Source organism: Talpa europaea (assembly GCF_964194135.1).
Source record: "Talpa europaea genome assembly, chromosome: 4".
Classification (NCBI taxonomy): domain Eukaryota; kingdom Metazoa; phylum Chordata; class Mammalia; order Eulipotyphla; family Talpidae; genus Talpa; species Talpa europaea.
The window spans coordinates 39,811,327-39,836,427 of NC_140070.1; the positions used below are offsets into that span (position 1 = coordinate 39,811,327).

The 25,101-nt window shown below is 39.5% G+C and overlaps 1 protein-coding gene and 1 pseudogene across 2 annotated transcripts in view; one reads left to right on the forward strand and one right to left on the reverse strand.

Annotated features, from left to right (window-relative positions):
• Nucleotides 1–8,744: 8,744 nt before the first annotated feature.
• LOC311170110 (large ribosomal subunit protein uL23-like) lies at nt 8,745–9,406 on the reverse strand (annotated as a pseudogene). Its single transcript has one exon. The product of its transcript is annotated as a large ribosomal subunit protein uL23-like (transcript).
• A 6,129-nt stretch (nt 9,407–15,535) lies between these two features.
• The window catches only part of PPP2CB (protein phosphatase 2 catalytic subunit beta), a gene marked incomplete at both ends in the record, with an annotated part of 29,544 nt that continues 19,978 nt past the window's right edge, over nt 15,536–25,101 (forward strand). Inside the window, one exon of the mRNA XM_084232022.1 lies at nt 15,536–15,637. Within this exon, the coding sequence (XP_084088148.1) occupies nt 15,536–15,637 (102 nt within the window). The remainder of the gene's footprint in view (nt 15,638–25,101) is intronic.

Here is a 25,101-nt window from a genome sequence, read left to right on the forward strand (position 1 = left end):
AAAGAATAATCAGTAACTACTATGAACAGTTATATGGAAACAAGTTTAACAATCTAGAGGAGATGGACAAATTCCTACAACTCTACAATCACCCAAAGCTAGATAAAGAAGAAATAGAACACCTAAACAGACCAATTACAATTAGCGAAATTGAAATGGTAATCAAAAACCTCCCCAAAAACAAAAGCCCAGGACCTGATGGATTTACAAATGAATTCTACCAAACATTCAGAGACGAATTAGTGCCTATCCTTCACAAACTCTTCCAAAAAATTGAGAAGGAAGGGACAATACCAAACACGTTTTATGAAGCCAACATTACACTAATACCAAAACCAAACAAGGACAACACAAAAAAGGAAAACTACAGGCCAATCTCCTTAATGAACACTGATGCAAAAATCCTCAATAAAATTTTAGCTATCAGAATCCAACAATGTATCCATAAGATAATTCACCACGACCAAGTAGGATTCATTCCAGGGACACAAGGATGGTTTAACATCCGAAAATCAATCAACGTTATCCAACACATCAACAAAAAGAAATATAAAAACCATATGATAATATCAATAGATGCTGAGAAAGCTTTCGACAAAGTGCAACACCCATTCATGATAAAAGCCCTTGAAATTCTTGGGATACAAGGAACATACCTCAACATCATAAAGGCCATCTATGACAAGCCAACAGCCAGTATCATTCTCAATGGTGAAAAGCTGAAAGCAATTCCATTAAGATCTGGAACAAGACAAGGATGTCCACTCTCACCACTGCTTTTCAATATAATACTGGAAGTCCTAGCCAGGGCAATAAGACAAGAGAAAGACATCCAAGGAATCGAAATAGGAAAAGAAGAAGTCAAACTATCACTATTTGCAGACGATATGATATTATACATAGAGAACCCCAAAAACTCCACAGAAAAGCTAATTCAACTCATCAATCAGTTCAGTAAAGTGGCAGGATACAAAATCAACACGCAAAAGTCAGTAGCCTTCCTATACACAAACAATAAAACTGAAGAAGAAGAAATCAAAAAAACCATCCCTTTTGTTATTGAAACAAAAAAATCAAATATTTGGGAATAAATCTAACAAAAGAGGTAAAGGACCTATACAAAGAAAACTATAAAACACTGTTAAAAGAAATAGAAGAAGACACAAAGAAATGGAGAGACATCCCCTGATCATGGATTGGAAGAATAAACATTATTAAAATGGCCATCCTTCCAAAAGCAATATACAGATTCAATGCTATTCCAATCAAAATTTCAATGTCATTCTTCAAAGAAATAGAACAATTATTGATGAAATTCATATGGAATCACAAAAAACCACGAATAGCCAAAGCTCTCCTGAAAAAAAAAGAAGGGAATGGAGGCATCACACTCCCAGACTTCAAACTATACTACAAAGCCATAATCATCAAAACTGCATGGTATTGGAACAAGAACAGACATACAGACCAATGGAATCGAATAGAAAATCCAGAAATAAACCCACAGATTTATGGTCAACTAATCTTTGACAAAGGAGCAAAGAATATGCATTGGAGCAAAGAAAGTTTGTTCAATAAATGGTGCTGGGAAAACTGGGTCACTACATGCAGAAGAATGAAGCTTGACCACTACCTCACCCCATACACAAAAATCAACTCAAAATGGATTAAAGAACTAGACATAAGACCTGAAACCATAAAATACATAGAAGGAAATATAGGCGAAACACTACGTGATTTGCACATCAAAGACATCTTTACAGACACATCACCCAAAGCAGTGATAGTGAAGGCAAAGATAAACAGCTGGGACTACATCAAATTAAAGAGCTTTTGCACAGCAAAAGAGACAATAACAAAAACAAAGAGAAACCCCACCGACTGGGAGAACATTTTTGCACCCAACACTAATGATAAAGGACTGATCACAAAAATCTACAAAGAGCTGATGAGACTCAACAACAACAAAGAAAATAATCCAGTCAAAAAATGGGCAGAAGAGCTAAAAAGAAACTTCTCTGAAGAGGAAATGCAAATGGCCAACAGGCATATGAAAAAATGTTCAACATCACTTGTCATCAGGGAAATGCAAATCAAAACTACCATGAGATACCATCTTACACCAGTGAGAATGGCACATATTAAAAAAACTAGCAACAACAAATGTTGCAAGGGTGTGGAGAAAAAGGAACTCTTCTGCACTGCTGGTGGGAGTGCAAACTGGTCCAACCACTGTGGAAAGCTGTGTGGAGATTTCTGGACCTACTAAACATAGAGCTTCCATATGATCCAGCAATTCCACTCCTAGGTATTTACCCAAAGGACACAGAAACATCAATTCCAAAGAACACCTGCACCCCTATGTTTATAGCAGCACTGTTTACAATAGCTAAGCTTTGGAAACAACCCAAATGCCCAAAAATAGATGACTGGATCAAGAAGATGTGGTACATATATACCATGGAATATTACTCAGCATTCAAAAAAGATAAACACATGCAATTTGCAGCAACATGGATGGCGCTGGAAGGGATCATGCTCAGCGAAATAAGCCAGAAAGAAAAAGAAAAATACCGATGGTCTCACTCATAGCAGGAATCTAGAAAACTTAAATAAGGGACCAGGAAAATGAATATAAGAAAGTGAAAATCAAAATCAACAAAAAACTATGAACCAGAGACACTTTTAGGGGGGCGGGGGCGGGAGGGGAGGGATTGGGGTCAGAATGGGGGGGCTGCAATTGTATGGGGAATATAACAATAAAATTTATAAAAAAAAAACAAAAAAAAAACAAAAAAAAAATTTCAATGTCATTCTTCAAAGAAATAGAATAAATATTGATGAAATTCATATGGAGCCACCAAAAATCCCGAATAGCCAAAACCCTCCTGAAAAAAAAAAAGAAGGGAATGGAGGCATCACTCTCCCAGATTTCAAACTATACTACAAAGCCATAGTCATCAAAACTCTATGGTATTGGAACAAGAACAGACACACAGACCAATGGAACCTAATAGAAAACCCAGAAATATACCCACAGGTCAACTAATCTTTGACAAAGGAGCAAAGAATTGCACTGGAGCAAAGAAAGTTTGTTCAATAAATGGTGCTGGGAAAACTGGATTGCTACATGCAAAAGAATGAAACTTGACTACTACCTCACACCATGCACAAAAACCAACTCAAAATGGATCAAAGAACTAGACATAAGACCTGAAACCATAAAATATATAGAAGGAAATATACGCAAAACACTACATGACATGCACCTCAAAGACATCATTACAGACACATCACCCAAAGCAGTGATAGTGAAGGCAAAGATAAACAGCTGGGACTACATCAAATTAAAGAGCTTCTGCACAGCAAAAGAGACAATGACCAAAACAAAGAGAAACCCCACCTGAATGGGAGAAAATTTTTGCACACAACAGTAATGATAAAGGACTGATCACAAAAATCTAGAAAGAGCTGACAAGACTCAACAAAAACAAAGAAAATAATCCAGTCAAAAAATGGGCAGAAGAGCTAAAAAGAAACTTCTCCAAAGAGGAAATACAAATGGCCAACAGACATATGAAAAAATGTTCAACATCACTTGCAATCAGCGAAATGCAAATCAAAACTACAATAATATAGCATCTCACACCAGTGAGAATGGCACATATTAAAAAACTAGCAACAACAAATGTTGGCGAGGATGTGGAGAAAAAGGAACTCTCCTGCACTGCTGGTGGGAGTGCAAACTGGTCCAACCACTATGGAAAGCTGTGTTGAGGAAATTCTTCAACCTACTAAAGATAGAGCTTCCATATGATCCAGCAATTCCACTCCTAGGTATTTACCCAAAGGACACAGAAACATTAATTCCAAAGAGCACCTGCACCCCTATGTTTATAGCAGCACTATTTACAATAGCTAAGCTTTGGAAACAATTCAAATGCCCAAAAATAGATGACTGGATCAAGAAGATGTGGTACATACACACCATGGAATATTACTCAGCAATCAAAAAAGATAAACACATGCAATTTGCAGCAACATGGATGGAGCTGGAAGGGATCACACTCAGCAAAATAAGCCAGAAAGAAAAAGAAAAATACCGGATGGTCTCACTCATGGCAGGAATCTAGACAACCTAAATAAGGGACCAGGAAAAAGAATAACTATAAGAAAGAAAAAATCGAAATCAACAAACAACTATGAACCAGAGACACACAATGGGTGGGGGGAGGAAGGATTGGGGTCAAAATATGGGGGTTGCAATTGTATGGGGAATATAAAAATTAAATTAAAAAAAAAAGAAAAAGTCTTGTTACATTCCAAATACAAATAAAAATGAACCTTTTTTTTCTAAGTGCCCTAAGTGTCAAAAACATGAAAGGTGTCTTGATAACAACTGATAATATGAACCTTTCTCAACTACTGTATATTTGTACTAAAAACATTTTTCCATATTGAACCTTCCTTGTGTATCCCTTGTTTTGTCTGGTATGTTATGAGTCCATTACTACATAAGAACACAGTGAAGAAAGCTGTGGAGAAAAAAAAAGGAAAGCAAGTAAGACAGCGATTGTGATAGAAAAGAAGATGCTACTGTATTTTAAGCATTTTGCTTAAAAGCCTGTTATTTTTACCTGGATAATTATAGTTTTGTTACATTTTAGGAAATTGGTTGCAAATTTGGAGTTGAGGTGCATATTTTCCATTTAAAAAATTGGTAAGTGAACAATTGTTCATGCAGTATTACTAGTTTTTAGGAAAGGATTATTGATTTTTCCTGCATTTGGATCTGAACTAAAAAGTGGGAAATTTTTTATTCTTGAGCAATTTACTCAAATTACTCTTATGTCTCACACTTTTGAATACTGTAGTTTTTATTTCCTAAAAGAAGGGAATTATTCTATATAACAATAAAACCATCAAAATCAGGAAGTTAATACCAACATATGACTACCATCTAATCTTTGTATCCCATTATAATTTTTCCCATTTGTCCTAATAATGGGGCTTACAGGGAAAGGATCCAGCGTAGAATCACTTATTGTATTTCATTGCCTAGTCTCTAGAGTCTGAATCATTTCCTTGATTTTTATACTTTTTTTTAAAGATTTATCTATTTATTCATACAAGAGCTGGGGTACAGGCCAGAAGTGTGGAGGATGAGAGGATTCACCAGAGACAGAGTGGGGAACAGAACAGGCAGATTGACTGAAATACGCTGCTGAGGGGAGCTGTGAGCGAGACAGGCGAGGTCTGCCTCGCCATGTGTGTTGCTCCCTGGCCGGCCAGGGATCGAACTTGTGCTGTAGAGGCTACGGATTGCTTCTTAGTGCGGTGCTTAACCCCTCGCGCCATCGGGGAAGCCCCTGATTTTTATACTTTGACACTTTTAGAAAAGAAAAGTTACACAGTGAGGGCCTCCCCAGTGGAGCAGCGGTTGAGCGGTGGGTTGCGAAGTTGCCCGCAGCCTCTGCATCGCTGGCTAGATCCCTGGCTGCTCCCCGGGCTCCAGAGGAGGGTCCCACATGGCGCGCAGACCTCTCCTGCCGCCCGCTGCTCCCCTCAGCAGTGTACTTTGTCAGTCTGCCTGCTCTGCTCTCCCCTCTGGCTCTGGTGAATTCTCTCACCCTCCCGCGCTTCTGACTGTACCCAGTGCTTGTATAAATAAATAAATAAATCTTTAAAAAAAAAAAAAAAGATGCTTATTCCTTTTAAGAAAAAAGAAAAAGGTTACACAATGATCCTCAGTTTGGGTTTGTGATTACATCTTTGGTTGGATCCCTACTTTTTACAGTGAACAAATACATGGTAAGAGTTAATAAACTAAAATACGCAGCTAAGAGTAGTAAATGATTTAAGACTCAAAATGCGTAAGAAGGAAAATAAAATGGATTTGACAAGGACAGTTTCTAATCAAAGAATTCCACAGAACAATGTCAAACTTAGAAACATTATTTGTCACAAAATCAACGAGGTGTTAACAAAAAGAACAAACTCTTGGAAATCAACAGGCAAAACCGGAATGTTTAACATCTTTAATTTGAATAGGTAAATCACAAAAAAGGAGTCTCAAATAGCCAACAAATGTACGATAATATTTTCAAACTAATACCAGGAAAATGTATATCATAACAAGATACCACTTTACACTCATTAGCAAATATATCAGTAATGTGAATAGTATTGGACAGATACATAAAATATTACCGGGTTCATCCAGTGAAACACTATACACTAGAAGTTAGAAGCGAATACTAAATACAGTAATGATCATTAAATGAAAAGTTAGGAAAAGTGAAATGTATAGTACAACACCAACATATTACATGCATGAAATACATGTATTTATTTTACACAGGATGTGCCAAATATATGAGGGTGTTTTTCAAGGGAAAGAAATGAGATTGTGTATGAAGTGAGAGAGAACAGATTTTTGTACAGATCTGTTGACTATGTGCTATAATATAATTTTACCTGTGTGTCTGAGACCCAAAAGAAAGTGGGGAATTTATTTCCATAGCAAACTATAAAAGGATATAAATATATATGTAAATTATATAAATTATATCCGTGCACCTAAAAAAGTATGTAACCATGGCAACTTAAAATTTAACTATTTTTTAAAGATTTATTTATTTTTGCATACAAGAACTGGGGTACAGGTCAGAGGTGCAGGGGGTGAGAGAATTCACCAGAGACAGAGGGGGGAACAGAAAAGGTGGATTGACTAAGGTACACTGCTGAGGGGTGCAGCGGGTGAATCAACAGAGTTCTGCTGCACCATGTAGATAGTTTCCTGGCAGGCCAGGTTAGAACTCGTGCTGCAGAGGCTGCAGATAGCTTCAGTGCTGTGCTTAACACCTTGCGCCACCAGGGAGGCCCCTTAACTATTTTTAAAAGTGTTATTTAAGATGACAATAAGCTAAACATAGGGCTAACCAAATGGTAAATGTCTTAAGTTCAACTGTCAAAAAATGTGTTAAGGTGAAATCTTAAATATATTGCCCTGTTCTGTCACTAAATTCTTGACACTAACTGGGTGTTTTGTAATTCATTTCAATTCTAACACTACATGGAGTTAGCACAAACGACACAAGTATAGTCCTTCACAAGACTATCCCCATTTCAGAATTCAACCACAAGAATTGGTGTACTCCTAACAAGCTAGAAATTTGGGCTTCCTCCCTGTGTTTATTGCAGCGGTATTTACAATAGGTAAGATATATGGAAACAACCCAGATGCACGAAAATAAATGACTGAATCAAGAAGATGTGGTATATACAATGGAATACTATTCAGCAATCAAAAAAGATAAACTAGTGCCATTCGCAGCAACATGGATGGAGCTAGAAGGAATTATGCTCAGTGAAATAAGTCAGAAGGAAAAAGAAAAATATCAGAGAGTTTCACTTATAAGAGGAATATAGGAGACCCAAATAAGACATCAGGGGGAAAAATAACAATACAAAACAAAACAAAAACAGACAATTATAAACCAGAGACATCTTGCAGGGGAGGAGGAGGGAGAGGCATCAGAGGGAGGGAGGAGCACAAGGGATTGTGGTGATGGAGCACGGGTGAATTGGAGAAGAAAATTCTACGGGGACTACACCTGAGGCGGAGCTGGGATGGAGGGCAGGGGGAAGCAGGCATTGCTTAAAAATGAACAATGATGTAAAATACATATAAATTTAAAAATTGGGGGTTCCTATTGCCCCTCTGGTTTCAAAAATTTGGTAGAACTCACAGCATTCACTGAAACACTATGCTTTCAATTATAACTTTATTATAAAGAATACCTGTCAGGAACAATCAGTTGCCTAAGACTAGATCTTTGGAAGCAGAGGGGCATGCAGAGCACCAATGCCCCCTCTCTCTTTATGGGTTCCAGGCACCCCATCCAACCAGCACATAAATGCGTTCACCAACTCAGAAGCTCATAGAATTTGTGTGCAGAGCTTTTATTGGTGTTTCTTTATGTAGGCATTTTTTCATTAAATTATTGGATGTGTAGTTCAGTCTCTAAATTCACCACCCGCCCTGAGGTCAGGCTGTCCCAAAGTTGACTGATTTTATACGCAGTTGGATTTTCTGGTGAACAGCCCACACCCTGAAACTGAATCATGATCCACCATGAATCACCTCATTAATATAAAAAAAGACACTCCTGTAACTCAGGAAATTTTAAGAGTTTTGCAAGCTCTGTGCCAGGAATCAGAAACAAAGACTAGATATATTCTTAATTATATGTTGCTTACAAGACATATAAGTGGGAAGATAAATCTTACAGTTTCATACTGGAGCAAGATTTACCCATTACTCCGTATAAGAGAAAATATGACAATATTAATAAGCAAAGTTATAGCAGGTGAAATTTGAGAATATGAAGTTATAAAGTTAATTTTAACCATGCACAATCACCATAGTCCCTTGTGCTCTTCCCACCTCTGTTTTGATTGTGCTCCCTCCTTCTCCCCTGCAGAATGTCTCTGATTTATAGTTGCCTGTTGATTTTGATTTATAAATTGTTATAATTACTTTTTCTTCCTTCCTGATCCCTTGTTTGGTTCCTCTTCATCCCTCCTATGAGGGAAACCATCTGATATTTTTCTTTTTCTTCCTGTCTTATTTCACTGAGCATAATCCCTTCCAGCTCCATCCATGTTGCTTCAAAATGCATGAGTTTATCTCTTTTGATTGCTGTAATATTCCATTGTGTATATATACCACATCTTATTGATCCAGTCATTTATTTTTGTGCATTTGGGTTGTTTCCATGTATCTTACTTATTGTAAACAGTGCTGCAATAAACATTGGGGTATAGGTGTCCTTTTTTTTTTTTTTTTATGGTGAAAAATTGTATTTAGAATTAGCCAGCTGGAGTCAGTTTAGATGATCCCAATTTTGTTGGCAACATCCAAAGCATCATAGTCAGGAGCCAGTCAAACATAGGCCTTCTTTTCTCCATCAGGTCTGATCAGGGTATTGACCTTTGCCACATCAATGTCATAGAGCTTCTTCACAGCCCGTTTGATCTGGTGCTTGTTGGCCTTGACATCCACAATGAACACAAGTGTGTTGTTGTCTTCTATTTTCTTCATGGCTGACTCAGTGGTAAGAGGGAACTTGATGATGGCATAGTGGTGGAGCTTGTTTCTCTGGGAGCGCTCTTCCACGGATATTTGGGTTGCCTTCGGAGTCGCAATGTCTTGGGCCTCCGAAAAGTGGGTGAAGTGCGGATCTTCTTTTTCTTATGGCTGTGGACGCCTTTCAGCACTGCTTTCTTGGCCTTCAAAGCTTTTGCCTTGGCCTCGGCTTTGGGAGGGGCAGGGGCTTCCTTCTTAGCTTTCGGCGCCATCTTCGTGAAAAGGGTTTTTCTAGGTGTCCTTTTGAATTAATGTTTTTTTAGTCCTAGGTATTTACCTAGGAGTGGAATTGCTGGATCATATGGAAGCTCCATTTTTAGTAGTCTAAGGAATCTCCACACAGCTTTCCATAGTGGTTGGACCAGTTTGCACTCCCACCAGCAGAGCAGGAGAGTTCCTTTTTCTCCACATCCTCGTAAGCATTTGTTGTTGCTAGTTTTTTAATATGTGTCATTCTCACTGGTATAAGGTGGTACCTCATTGTGGTTTTGATTTGCTTTTCCCTGATTATAAGTGATGTTGAACATTTTTTCATATGCCTGTTGGCCATCTGCATTTCCTCTTCGGAGAAGTATCTTTTTAACTCTTCTGCCCATTATTGACTGGATTGTTTATTTTGTTTTTGTTGAGTCTCATCAGCTCTTTGTAGATCTTTGTGATAGTCCCTTATCATTGCTATTGTTTGTAAAATTTTCTCCCAATGAGTGGAATGTCTCTTCCTTTTGGTAATGTCTCTTTTGCTGTACAAAAGTCTTTAATTTGATGTAGTCCCAGCTGTTTATCTTTTCCTTCACTTTCTTTGAAAAGCTGGAAAAATTTTTAACAATACTTTGGAAACCCAGCAATAGACAAATAGGATAACTGCTAAAGACTTTTTTTTATTGGCTCATGACATTCAGTAGATTCAAAACTATAGAAGAAATGCCAATATATAAATAAGCCCAGAGTAACTTCTTGCAGTTCCAGCATTTCAGTGTTATTAGCAACTGGGTTTGTGTGAAGAAATGTGGAACATTTTCAGATGTGTTAATCTCAGTATCTATTGACTCATAAGTTGTTGCTCCATATTCCACTCAAATGCTCTCCATGTTTTTATTTTATATAGATCCCCAAAAGTGCTGTCAAAATCAGGATCTCAAGAGAACAAAGTGGGGAGAAAGCACAATGGACTATGGTGGTGGTGAACTATGGGTACTTTGATGGTGGTGATAGCTACACCTGAAGGAGGAGATCCTATATTTCCAAAATACTAACAATGATGTAAATCAATGTTACTTCAATTTAAAATTTTTTCAATCAGGATCTCAGTGCATCAAGTGAAGTTTGTACATCAAGTGAAGTGCATAAAGTTTGTCTATCGATATTTAATATATATTGTAATTCTTATCCATAAAATCTTTATTACCAATTTGTGGGTGTCTCTTGTATTTCTGCTTGATTAATTTTGAGGTACTTAAAGTTTCCAATTTCTTATCACTCTTTCAAATTTTGACTTACAGAGTTTATCTCAAATTTAATTTTTTAAAAAATAGCCATTATTTTTAGCAGCAGCCCTTCTGCCCACCTGTGCCTATGCAGGTGCTTCTTTATGACAATTCTCTCCCTCTGGAGGGCAGCAACCTATATGCTAGCCCTTGACTTGCACCATACCAGGGCTGCTCTTCTCTGACCTCCCTCAGCGGAGGCCGCTCTTCTCAAGGCCGCCAGCCTGCAACAATGCAGCTTTCTCTCAGCAAATCTGTCCCTTTCAGGGCAGCTTTTTCCGCCCACTTGTGTCTGTGCACGTGTCCTTATTCTTCTCTCCCTTTTATTTATTTTTTTTAATAAGGGGGGTACAGGCCAGAGTCGTGGGGGGTGAGAAGATTCACCAGAGAGAGCAGAGAGCAGAACAGGCAGATGTATCGAAATACACTGCTGAGGGGAGCAGCGGGCAAGACAGGAGAGATTAAACTCGCACCGCAACAGCTTCACAGCACTGCGCTCAACCCCCTGCGCCACCAGGGAGGCCCTCATTCTCTCCCTTTTATAATAAAGCTGCCCTTTTGGATATATATTTTTTTAAAAATAGGCATTTTTTTAACTTTTTAAAAATTTATATACTTTGCATCATTCTTCATTTTTGTACAAAAAGCATTTTTGTATGCTTTTTCCTGAGGTGCAGTCCCTGTACAATTCCCACCACCAATTCATCGTGCACCATCACCATAGTCCCCTGTGCTCTTTCCTCCCGTTTTGATCCCTCTCCTGCCTCCTTCCCTGAAGAATGGCTCTGATTTATAGTTGCCTGTTTATTTATTTATTTTTAAAGATTTGTTTGTTTGTTTGTTTGTTTATACAAGCACTGGGTACAGTCAGAAGCACAGAGGGTGAGAGAATTCAGCAGAGCCAGAGCAGGGAGCAGAGCAGGCAGAGGGACCGAAGTACACTGCTGAGAGGAGCAGCTGGCGGCAGGGGAGGTCTGCGAGCCATGTGGGACCCTCCTCCAGTGGCCGGGGAGCAGCCGGGGATCGAACCAGCGCTGCAGAGGCTGCAGGCAGCTTCACAACCCAGCTCTTAACCACTGCGCCACCGGGGAGGCCCATTGCCTGTTTATTTTTACTTTTAATTTATTATAATTTTTTTTCCTGACCCTTATTTGGTTCCCCTACATTCCTCCTATAAGTGAAACCATCCGATATTTTTCTTTTCCCTTCTGATTTATTTCACTGAGCATAATCCCTTCCAGCTCCATCCATGTTGTTTTTAAGTGAATAATTACCCATTCAATTCTTGACATTTTTGTCTACCTTGTCAGTCAGTATCAGCATTAATAAATATACCAGTGTGTTTCTCACTCAATGGGTTTTTTTGCCATGTAATTTTCTTGAAGGATGATATTAAAAAACATGCAGAAGTCAACTTTAGATAGATAAACCCATATAGTTTTGACATACTCTTTACCTATGTAACAGTCATTAGCCCTAGTCACAAATGTTTTTCTTTCCTGTTAACAAAATGTTGATTTTGTTGTAATGCCAGAAGTGGCAGCTTTGAAATTTGGAAAAGATACATCTTAGTCTTAGGTAATTATTTATAATTAATCTAAACCACTCATAATAATCTAGCTTTGGAAAAAAATGAAAATATGCAAGGTTTTCCTTACTCCTGTTCAGACTTCAGAGTTCATATATCGTAAAGCACCAGAATAGAAATCAGACAGATGTATTTTTTTGGTTCTGTTTGTTTTTATTGAGGTATAATTTACATGATATTTGCACACATTGTGAAATGAACACCACATTAAATCTACCTCACATGTCACCATACATTGCTACAAAATTTTTTCTTGTGATGATCTTTAAAATCTTGTGTGATTTTTAAGATCGACTACACTTTCAAATATGTAATACAGTTTTATTAACTATAGTCAACATCTTGTACCAAAATTGAGGATTAATCTTTACCAGATACTATCTGTGTAACTTGAATGTATTTTTAACGTCCGTGCATCTGTTTTCTCATCTGTAAAATACAGGATAATAATAGTGCCTGTCTCATAGGATTATTGGAGCCCTAAATGAGAAGGTAGATGTAAAACCCTTAGCATATAGAAAGAACTCAAAAAAGATTTCTTATTTGGTCTACAGCATAACACTACAAAACTTTGCAGAAGCACTTTCACAATAGCGCCCTAACCCCAAATCTGAGGACATTCTGTCACATTCCAGAAACATGCTTCTGTTTTAATGACCTTGCTCCTAACCACTATTCATAGTTCTATTTCTCCTCAAGATGTGTTTTCTGTTCTCAGTCCATCTTCCTAGGAACTCTGAAGACACCACCTTCATTCTGACCTTTACAAGTTTAGCTGAAATTGAACCTCCTTTAAATCTTTATAGACTAGGGCCTCCCCGGTGGCGCAGCGGTTGAGCGCTGGGTTGCGAAGCTGCCCGCGGCCTTTGCAGCACCGGTTCAAAGCCTCGCTGCTCCCCGGCCACCGGAGGAGGGTCCCACATGGCACGCAGACCTCTCCTGCCACCGGAGGAGGGTCCCACATGGCACGCAGACCTCTCCTGCCGCCCGCTGCTCCCCTCAGCAGTGTACTTCGGTCCTTCTGCCTGCTCTGCTCCCTGCTCTGGCTCTGGTGAATTCTCTCACCCTCCTGTGCTTCTGACTGTACCCAGTGCATGTATAAACAAAACAAACAAACAAACAAATAAATAAATAAAACATGCCTCTATAAAAAAAAAATCTTTATAGACTAACCTCAGAAACTGCAATATCTATTGCAATCATACAGGTACCCATCCTTTTCAGTATTATCACTTTTTCATGTTTTGTTCTTCAGTTGTTTTGTTACTACTATTAGTAGCTACTAATAGTAGTAACAAAACAGAAATATGACCTGTTGCTAATAGTATTTGTAGGTTTCCTAATAGACTACAGTCTTTTACACATTTGTCTTCTGCTTCCATCCCCTTCCACATACTCACATAAACTTTCTTAGAAGTTTTGTCTCAAGAGAAGATTCAAAATTCAGTTCAAATGTTATCTTTCAAAGCTTTCTATAACTGTTGTATAGGTGGGATAAGGCAATTAACATGTTACCGTACTGCACTATTGGATAAGCACTTCTGAATTTTTTTTAAGATTTTTCTTTTTATTTATGCATACAAGAGCTGGGGTGTAGGCCAGAGGTGGGGTGGGGGAGGTGAGAGGATTCACCAGAGACAGAGTGGGGAGCAGAACAAGCAGATCTACTGAAATACACTGCTGAGGGGAGCAGAAGGTGAAACAGGATAGGTCTGCTGTGCCATGTGGGTTAGCTTCCTGACTGGGGATTGGACTCATGCTGTAGTGGCTGATGATAGCTTGATAGTGCTGAGACTTTAACCCCTGCACTACCAAAGAGGCCCAAGCACTTGTAAATTTTAATCTTCACAACCTGAATAATAGGCTTTATTGAGCCTTTTTAACAGATGAAGAAACTGAAGTCAGAGATTTGTGCTCAAGGACATAGTTAGGAAGTTACAGAATTGGATCCCTTGCCTTCTGAATCAGGGTGTTTGTTACTCCCACTTGGGTTCAGGGTAAGTAGTATGAACCTCTAATGGAGCAAGTGTGGTTTAGCATCAGCTAGGCAAACAATCTTGCAATTGCAGGTCTTCAAAAATATTTGTTGAACGAGCAAATCATTAGAATTCAGTAAACAGGGCCTCTCTGGTGGTGCAAGGGGTTAAGCACCATACTATGAAGCAATCCGCAGCCTCTGCAGCACGAGTTGGATCCCCAGCGGGCCAGGGAGAAACCCACATGGTGAGGCAGACCTCTCCTGTCTCACCTGCTGCTCCCCTCAGCAGTGTATTTTCAGTCAATCTGCCTGTTCTGTTTCCCACTCTGTCTCTGGTGGTCCTCTCACACACCCCCTCCCCACCCCCATCTCTGGCCTGTACCCCAACTCTTGTATGCATAAATAAATAAATCTTTTATAAACAAAAAGAATTCAGTAAAGAATGCAGTAAGTGCAGTGAAGAACGCTGGAGCTGAAAAGGGACACAAATTGAAAAATCATTTCATTTTTCTGATCCGGAAAGGGATATTTGAGGTGTTGGAGCCCAACAGCTAGGATTATTGTCTCTTATCTCAGTGGCAGAGACAAGACTAGCATGAATCCATTTATTCACTCAATATATATTGAATACTTGCTATGGGAGAGCGGGAGACTGGGGAGTCAGCCTTTGAGGAAAGGCACATGCTTCCCAATTCTCTCAGAGGAATGAAAAGACACTGCAGGACACTACGGTGGTGATTTAGTTCCCAGAGAAAACACGTGTAAGAAGACGCCGGAGAGGCTGCCCGGGGCCAGAACTGAAGGAAAACCACAGGCAGAGGGAGCAACCCTGGCGACTCTGGGCCTCCTCGGACCGTTTCTCCGCCGTGCCACACAGGGGCGCTGCAGCCTGGCGTCCCGTGCCCCCGCGGCACCGCCCGCTCGCCTTTTCCCGGCGGAAATGCCCGGCCGCTGACGGAAACCGGGGGGAGGAGCGAAGAGGAGCCGGCGACGGGGAGAGAGACCCGAAGAGGACGGCGGGCGGGCGGGCGCCGTTGGCTGCTGGCCACTGTCTGGCGGCCGGCCCCGTGCCGCGCCCCCCCGGCCTCCGAGCTCTCCTCCCCGACGCCCGGGGCGCGCGAGCGGGCGAGCCGGGGCGGGCGGGGGTCTCGGGGAGCCCGCGCGCCCGGAGCCGCCCGCCGGGCCTGGGCGGGGCGTGAGGCGCGCGACCGCCCGCCCCGGCGGCTCCTCCCGCGGGGGGCTGGGGGCGGCGGCGGCGGGAGCGGGGAGCGGCGCGGGGCCGGGGGTGGGCGGGGAGGGGGGAGGGAGGCGGCGGGGCCGGGGAGCGCGCCGCCATGGACGACAAGGCGTTCACCAAGGAGCTGGACCAGTGGGTCGAGCAGCTGAACGAGTGTAAACAGCTGAACGAGAACCAAGTGCGGACACTGTGTGAAAAGGTAGAGAAATGGGAAATGCGGGGGCGCCGGGGAGCGGGCGGGGGCCGGGCGCGCCCGCGGGGTGCTGGGCCGGGCAGTCTGGGGGCCCGGGGGGCGGCGCCTGCGGCTTGGAGGTCCGCGGGGCGACGGACCGGCCCTTCCAGCCTCCGAGGCGCGTCGGTGCAGCCTCCCCGCGGCTCTCGCCTCCCCGCTGCACCCAGCCCACGCCCCCGGCCGGGGCTCACCTTCCTGGCCCAAGGGGTCTGGAAAAACGTAGCGTCTAGAATGCACGCCCCGTGTGTGATCCATGCATCTTGCCACAGTCACTTTAAATTTTCTCATAACTTCTAAAACTACCTTATCCCAATGGTCAGTTCATTGAACACTGAATTTTAATTAATTAATTTATTACTTGCTCATAAATTATCATGTAAATGTAAGAATTGGAGGGAAAAAATAGGATGCACGCACTATATTTGGTTGGGATCACCGACTCGCTACTTGGGTTTAATGACACTCCTGCCTTTATTTCACTGGCGGACTCACGGCCGCGGCACTTTGGAATGTCTAATTAGTCTCCTGCAGTCGCTTGCTTGAAAATGCACCGAAAATTAACCGGTATGATGTTACTACTAATGAACCTGTTCGTAAACGTAGAGTTTTTCTCAGGTTAGTGATACCCTTCAAAAATCACTGACTTAGAAGGTATCAAACATTAGTTCTAAAGAGGTAGATGTGATGGTAGACAGATTTCTAAAGTAAGAGGTCAACTTTAGTTGAAACTGATGGTGACTGGTGTTCCAATTTAGTGTCTCTTGGAAGTAAATTTGATTGTTTTCAGGTCAGGACGGCAGGTACTAAGATTGGCAGAAGTGCTTGTTTGAAATGATAAATGGGGCATATGTTTTTCGTGCGAGTCAGCACTTTTTAAGAAGTTATTTCTATTATGTATTTTTTTTTCTTTTCAAAAGAGTGATAAAATAAGCAGGTGGTTAACTCTTTACAAATCGTGCTTGATTGTGTCCCCTTCGCTTCTGAATTCTGTGCCCATTGTTTTCTTGAGTCTGTATTGTTTCTCATTCTTAAAGTCTAGAGTTCTTGATCCGTCTTTTATAATGTGGACTGAATAATTTCCGTACACTTCTGTGTTAAAGTTTGAAGCCCATAAAGAAATAACGAGATTATTTATTCTTAAATGCTGTTGGCTTTGTATTTTTAAGGCATAATATATTAAAAAAAAAAAAAAGACTTCTGATCATATATTCGGAAGTGAAGGTGCCCCAGAAATGCCCTTGAGAAAGATTTTGTCAGTATTATCAATAGGGCACTCTTAAAATTAAGCAACTTTTAGGAATGGAGGCGTAACAACTGATACCAGTTTTTTAGTAAGCTAGTAGTTTTTTTTTAACAAGTGTAATGGTGCCTAGGGCCTTAATATAGTAAATAGCTATTTGTTAATAATGGAGAATTTATTTCTGTAAATAGAACTGCCAATCAAATGGTATTTTTCTGAAGCATTTGCTTCAACAGTTTCCTTGTGTAATAACCTATAATTTCATGCATATTAAAAATGTTTTAAATCTCTCTCCAGTTCTAGTGGCAAGTAGAATATCCAGTTTTGAAATCAACTGAGTCAGTTAACCTCGTTATGAACATTATAAACTAGAAGTTATGGGCAATCTGTAGTTGAATTAGTTTTTCCCTTTGACTCTCATAACTTTAAAATGTATTTCTTGAGAAGAACATTGTACCACTACTCAATCACACTTGGGTCTTAATTACTGAGGAAACTATTTGTCAAGAGAGATTATTTGCACTTCAGCTCCTAATTAATAAAGCTACCAATCCCTAGGACCTTATAGGTATTCTTAAATTGAAAATATCTTGCCCACTTATTTCTTTGAATATCTCTATTTATACACTAAATGTGGATCTTAAAGTGAAATGCCTTTGTTATTTACCTTTGTCCTCTACCACTTTGAAGAGTTGCCAGTGGGATGAAAAAGTGTGGTGGTAGTTGTTCTCTCTCTAGCCTTTGACTATGCTTACTTTTGCAGACCTCTTCTAGCAACTGTATCCACCCCTTTACCAGTCATAGTCTATCTTCTAATATTAGTTTCTACTTCCATTTTGTATTCCTATCTGAGTTCAACCCCTGACTCCAGTCTTTCTGCACCTCTAGCTCCATATATAGCTGTAAGACAGGGATAATGTATTTGCCTGGGTTCTTTGTGAGTATTAACATGGTACCCATTGAAGTCCTGGTGAGTAATAACCACTCAGTAAATTTAACTAGGGAAAAAATAAAAATATCTTTTATCTCATTTTAAATCTGTCACCCCCATTATCTTTTAGGAAAAGATGCAAAATAAGTATTTATTGATATGGCTTCTCTATGATGAATGTGCTTCAAAAGAGACTTTCTACAGTGACTATAGAACCCTGAAAACTACAGTATTAGTATTTCTCTGGCCCCTGTTACCTGAAGCACAAGTTTACTGGAATCAGTAGCAACTTTATGAAGTAATTTGACTCCTCATTTGACCTACTTAGTACTTATTCTGCCCTTCCAAGTCAAGCATGGCAGGCATATAGAAAAACTGAAGAGAAAAACAGAAGTCAAATATAATTGTATCAATCATTTTTATGTTTAATCATTCATGACTAGATTTTGGTTTAATTTTTTTTAAGTCTATTGGAAATACTACTTTATAGAAAATTACATTGTATAGTGGTGTTGATGGTAGATATCTCCTCAAAATTAAATTCCTATTCTAACTCATTGCCTAGAAAGTGAAGGAGTCAGCTAGACTGTAGACCAAGTAGTATTGGCAAAGACCCTGTTTTGACAGGTCCAACCACTATGGAAAGCTGTGTGGAGGTTCCTCAGACTACTGAAAATGGAGCTACTGTATGACCCAGCAATTCCACTTCTAGAGATCTACCCATAGGACACAAAAACATTAATTCAAAAGGATACCTGCACCCCTTTGCTTATTGCAGCACTATTTATAATGGGTAAGACTTGGAAACAATCCAGATGCCCAAAAATAGATGACTGGATCAAGACAATATATACATACACAATGGAATACTATTCAACAATCAAAAAAGTTAAACTCATGCCATTTGCACCAGCATGGGTGGAGCTAGAAGGGATTATGCTCAGTGAAATAAGTCAGAAGGAAAAAGAAAAATACCGGATGGTTTCACTTTTAGGAGGAATTTAGGGGAACAAATAAGGAATCGGGGGAACAAAAAATAACAATAAAAACCAATACAAAATAAAAATAAGCAGACAACTATAAGTCAGAGACATTCTGCAGGAGGGAGCGGGATCAAAATAAGGGCAGGAGGAACACAAAGGGTCTGTGCTGATGGAGCACTGGTGAATTGGTGGTGAACATTCTATGGGGACCACACCTTAGAAAAGAAAGCAAACATTGTACAAAAATGAACAATGATGTAAAATATGTATAAATAAATACATATTTTGAGGTAGTGGCAAAAATAAAATCCATTCTAATGCCAATTGGAGAATAACTACAAAAAAATATGAAAGTGAATGTTATAGTATGTCTGGTGTCCATGGTTAATTTCTGTCTAGAGAAAAATCATTTGCACAAAATAATAAGGCAAGACTTATTTATATAAAATAATAAGGCAAGACTTTTTAGAAGACTGATTCTTAAATCAACAGTCCATCTTTTGCGAGTCATTGCTACAACAGCAGTATGCACGGTAATACTAAAAGATAGTGTGGCTAAATATCTGGAAGCAGGTTCTGTCATATGAAGTCATCCTCTCCTCATTGTGTAAGACCCCCTTCTTTCTCCTTGACTCTCTAAGTCCCTATTCCATTCCTTAGCTCAAAATATAGCCCTCCAATTTGCCCGATTTCTTTAGAATTTAACCATGTAAATATTCGGTATACATGCTATTAAATTTGGTCTTATTCTCTTTAAAAAAAAAAAAGATAGTGTGCCTAGAGAGACAGCCTGTGATTACAACTGTTTAATTCTTGGTAGAGTCTCAAGAAGAGTAAAAATTTTAGGCTCTTTGACCTGATACACTTTACTTTATATTGAAGAACCTTAATGGTAACACTTTTAAGTAGGAAGGGAAATTTAGCCTATATATATGCTAGCAGATCATTATTTTGATGATTATAAATTTAAAGTGCCTTCTGAGAACAATTTTAAGGTTTATGTGGGAGTATAAATATGTAAATTTTCTATTGACTGTATGGATATATTTCTGGGTTCTGGTCTCAGCCGTGAAATAAACAGACATATTTTTAGGCTATTGCTTCATTAGTATGAAATAGCATGCTTACATTTTTGAATGTCTAGAATCTACTGAATGAAAGAAAATCTGGTGAAAATGAATAATTGATTTTTGTAAGTGGTGAAAAATCTCTTAGATTACTTTTCTAAATTGACAGAATTGATTTTTCTAAATGTGCAAGATATAGTGTGTAGGCTGTAGTTTGGCTTTTGCCATTCATTTTATACAAGAGAAAATAATGGCATAGTTTCTTCTCTTTTGAAAGATTTCCACATGGTATTATGTCCTGGATAAGGAGCACTCAGAATTGATTCAGTACCGTCTTGCCTTTTCTTTAGTAGCAAATGAGGCTACTCTTCTGTGGAAAGTGAGAAAGTAAAGTGAGGATTGGTAGAATAAATAATGCCACTGTATCTTTACCCCATATATTCAGGAAGTTTTAGTTGTGCTCCTGTGTGCCAGGCCCTTTTCAAAGTGCTGGGGATTCAGCTGTTAACAGAAGAGGAGACAGATGATAAACAGATACAACAGAGTGTCAGGGGGTGATTCTTGCTAGGGAGGATAGAGGAGGATAGAGGGAAGATTGTGACTTCAGTTCTGGAGGCTCTTTTAATAGAATGGTCAGAGAAAGTCTTTCACGTTCTTCAGAATTTACTTTTTTGTGATCAGAGGATTGCCAGAATTAGAGAACATAGTTCCTAAGACTACTCTTATTCCTTCACCAATTGTAAGTTCAGTGGATTCTTGAAACCACTTTCAGGTTCACTAATTCACAACACTCACTAAAAGCTGTAAATCTCATAAATTATGGCTTATTACAGGGAAAGAATACAGATCAATATCAAGCAAGGGAATCAACACATAGGGCTTGAAAGGGTCTGATGTCTTTATCCTCCAGTTCCTGCAGATGCAAAACAGAACTGGTACAAGGTCATCCCATCATACATCACATTGTTAGACTGTCCAGTGGTCAAAGCCCCCAGACAAGTAGGGCATTCTGAGGGTCTAAGAATCGCCTCCCAGCATCCAGAGAAAAAGGGCAGATCCCTCTTTGGGTAATGTTAATTCTTTACTACACAGTTTTTTATTACATAACAGATTTTCTGACAAGAACTTTAATAAGAAAATAAATACCAAAAATACATGAAGTAAAAATATGGGTAGAGTTATTAGAATCATACATAGAGATGATAGGATATGAGAGGGCTTTTTTTTTTTTTTTTTTTTTAAGATTTATTTATTTGTACAAGCACTGGGTACAGTCAGAAGCGCAGAAGGGTGAGAGAATTCACCAGAGCCAGAGCAGGGAGCAGAACAGGCAGAAGGACCGAAGTACACTGCTGAGGGGAGCAGTGGGCACAGCAGGAGAGAGGTCTGCACGCCATGTGGGACCCTTGCCCGGCGGCCAGGGATCGAACCGGGTGCTGCAGAGGCTGCGGGCAGCCTCACAGCCCAGCGCTTAACCGCTGCGCCACCGGGGAGGCCCACAAGAGGGTTTTTTTTCCTATGAATTGAATCAGCTTGTTCTTTGTTACTTCATAACTCTTTGAAAATGGAAAAAGTTAACCATTTTAAATGTTAAAAATATTCTCTCCCAGTCCTTAAAAAATTTTTACTATGTTTTTTGCACTTTTGCGTAATCAAAATTTTGTCTACCTTTTCCTTAAATTTTGTGTATGCATAGAAATCATTTGGAAAGCCAATAATAAATTCACATTGCTTGATCCATTCTAGAAGATGATTATGTCTTGGGCAGATCCAAGGCTCTGCATTTTTTGAAAGAGATTGCAGGTATTTTGATTTAGAAATTCCAGATTGCATTTTAAGAAATGCAATTTTGGGGGCCTCTCTGGTGGCAAAAGGGGTTAAGGCACAGCACGTTGTCCACAGCCACTGCAGCACTAGTTCGATCCCTGGTCACGGAGATGACCCACATGGCACAGCACACCTCTCCTGTCTCGCCCACTGCTCCCCTCAGCAGTGTATTTCAGTACCTGTTCTGCTCCCCACTCTGTCTGGTGATTCCTCTCAACCCCCTGCATCTCTGGTCTGCACCCCAGCTCTTGTATACATAAATAAATATACCTTTGAAAATGAATTTTTTTTTAATTTTTTTTAAAAAGAAATGCTATTTTGTGTAGTATGGTAAGATTCTGTTTAATTTACCTTTATGGTTGGATCAGCTTCCAACCATTTTTTCACTTGTGGTTTAGGTATTATGGAATGTCTCAAAGTGTTCCTTTAATGAGATTATTGACAGCATCACTTCCTCAGGAATATTTTCATTCTCTTCATCACAACTACTTTCTTCATTTATGTCAGTAAACTTACTTAATGTATTTATGTCACTAAGTGGTTACCTCCTGGCAGCATATCCAGAGCTCCTCCAATTATAGCAAAGTCAGCATTCTACAGTCAGCTATACTATATACTTCTGATTTGAATTTCACTTCCAGCTTTATCACCTTTCGTTTCTTTGCTATAATTTCATCATTGTTCAGCAAATCCTTTTTTTTTTCCACTTTTGTGTAGAAGAACTGGGGTGTAGGCCAGAGTTCCGGGGAGATGAAGGGATTCACCAGAGACAGAGTGGGGAACAGAACAGGCAGCTTTACTGAAATACACTGCTGAGGGGAGAAGCGGATAAGACAAAAATGGTTGGAAGCTGATCCAACCATAAAGGTAAAGACAGGGATAAGACAAGAGAGGTCTGCTGCACCATATGGGGTTAGCACCCTGGCCACGGCTCGAGTTCAGGCCATAGTGTTGATAGCGCTGACTTAATACCGGGGCCACCAGGGAGACCAAAATCCTTCTTTTGAGTATCCATTTTTGTAAAATGTCTTAAGGGTTTTTTTACTGGGAGTAGAGGCTGCAAAACAACCACACATTTGCTTTCTAGGTGTGAACATAGTAATAAATGTGCTGTAACCAGTCACTGAAAAACTTTGAAAGAGGTGGTTGTTGATCATGATGCTGCACCTGTAGTTTATGTTCTGATTTGTATGCTAGCAGCAAAATTTTTACTTTATGTAATTAAATTAAATACTGTAGCGGCTTAAATTTGAACTGTGTTGCTGGGAACCTGGGTTTTAACTAAACTCTGTTAACTAAAATTCATGCATATAGGAATTACACAAAGTAAGACCTGCCTGTATTAAAGAGACATGACTGGGTAGAATTCAAATCCACTAAATAATTTTGTTCTAACTTCCTTGGTCTCTGACAATATTCTACAAATTTGGTACTTTGACTTTCTGACATTTTACTTCTCATAATCATCTCAAATTCCATTCTTGTCACAAAAGGCATGATTTCCATCTTTTTTAAATAGTTGAGTATTCATTAAGTATTCTAAAAAAAAATTCATAATTTTTTATCTAGTCATTCATTTTGGTTGATTCAATGTTCTTAAACATTTCTGAGCCATTTGTGCAGCCTCTACAAGAGGTTCTTGATCACTAAAATATGCCTTCAATTTTAACTGGAATTGCACCTTGTTGCAACTTTATCCTCCTAGTGATACTCAAGGTGTTAGTTGGGGCAGCAAGGAGCCTGTGTCCCAACTGAACAGTAAGAGGTAATAGGAGTAGCTGCATGAGACTTCTGGGAAAGTGTTGCAGGATGGATTAGTATAGTATTTGCCCTTTGGCCTTAGCTTCTTCTCCTCTTTTTATGACTTGGATACCAATGTGCAGTGTCCAGAGATGTATCTCCATTTTGTCACCATAAGATGACAGTTCTGTGGCATCAAAAGTAGGTAGAAAGTCTACTGCCCAGATGGCCCTTAAGAAGCTGCACAATTCAGTGCTTCCTACCTGCAGGCTTGTTATGTGACAAAAAAACATTTAGTTCATCGTCTTCTCCCTCCTGAATAAAAAGAAATTTCAGTAACACAATGGTAATAAAAATAATGTATTTGCCACATACTAAGACTCAATCCTTAAAGAATTTTAGTTTAGGAAAGGCTATTTTAAGATTATACATGTGAAAGATAAGACTTCCTATATTAGAGATACAGCAAAAATGAAGAAGCTGAAGGGTATATAGGTTTTAGTGAAACATAATTAGATTTGAACAGGGAAGATATTTTCTGAGAAACTTTAATTATAGGCAAAGAGAAAAAAATACATATGGGCTAAGAATATTTGGTACCTGAGAATCAAAAGGAAAGCTGGAGAGTCAAACTGGGCAATTTTGTGGAGATTACAGAAATATTAGAACATTTTAAAATCATACCCTAGAATGTTTTAGATTCCTGGGGAGAACACCTCTGGACAACTGCCTTTGTCCCTACTCCTTAGAAATACTTTACATTAAAACTCTGATACAGCTGCATTCAATTGGCATAGAAGAATTTGGGGATAGACAACTTTGTGATCCTGAAGAGTATATACAAACTTTAACTGTGATTTTGTTTAATATTTTCTGATGTCAGTATTTGGATTGGTATAATGGGGTACTAATAGTTATGAGATTAAATCATTAGTATACTTTTCTTTGTAGGAACATAAACCCACTTTACCTTAATGTGGTCTCTTTCTTTTATATGGTGCATGTAGATCAACAAAACATTTGCATTAATATAGCAATTTACAAGCTTTTTTATTCTCACTACCCCTTTTGCTCTTTTTTTTTTTTTTTAAATAGAGGCATGCTTTATTTATTTATTTTGTTTGTTTGTTTTGTTTATACATGCACTGGGTACAGTCAGAAGCGCGGGAGGGTGAGAGAATTCACCAGAGCCAGAGCGGGGAGCAGAGCAGGCAGAAGGACCGAGGTACACTGCTGAGGGGAGCAGCGGGCGGCAGGAGAGGTCTGCGCGCCATGTGGGACCCTCCTCCTGTGGCTGGGGAGCAGCCGTGGATCGAACCGGCGCCACAGAGGCTGCGGGCAGCTTCGCAACCGAGCGCTCAACCGCTGCGCCACCGGGGAGGCCCTGCCCCTTTTACTCTTAAAACTTCAGGACTGCAAAGGACTTTTGTGTGGATTGTATTACTGATATTTACTATGTGGGCAATTAAAACTGAATTTTCAAAAATAATTATTTCTTGAAAATAACAATAGTAAATCTATCACATCTGAAAATGCCCTTAGATCACTTTGAGAGCTGCTACATTAGTTCATATATCTGTATATTAAGTGAATAAATGCCAATTTTTCAACAAAATTTCATCTCACTATTAAACAACTAAAGC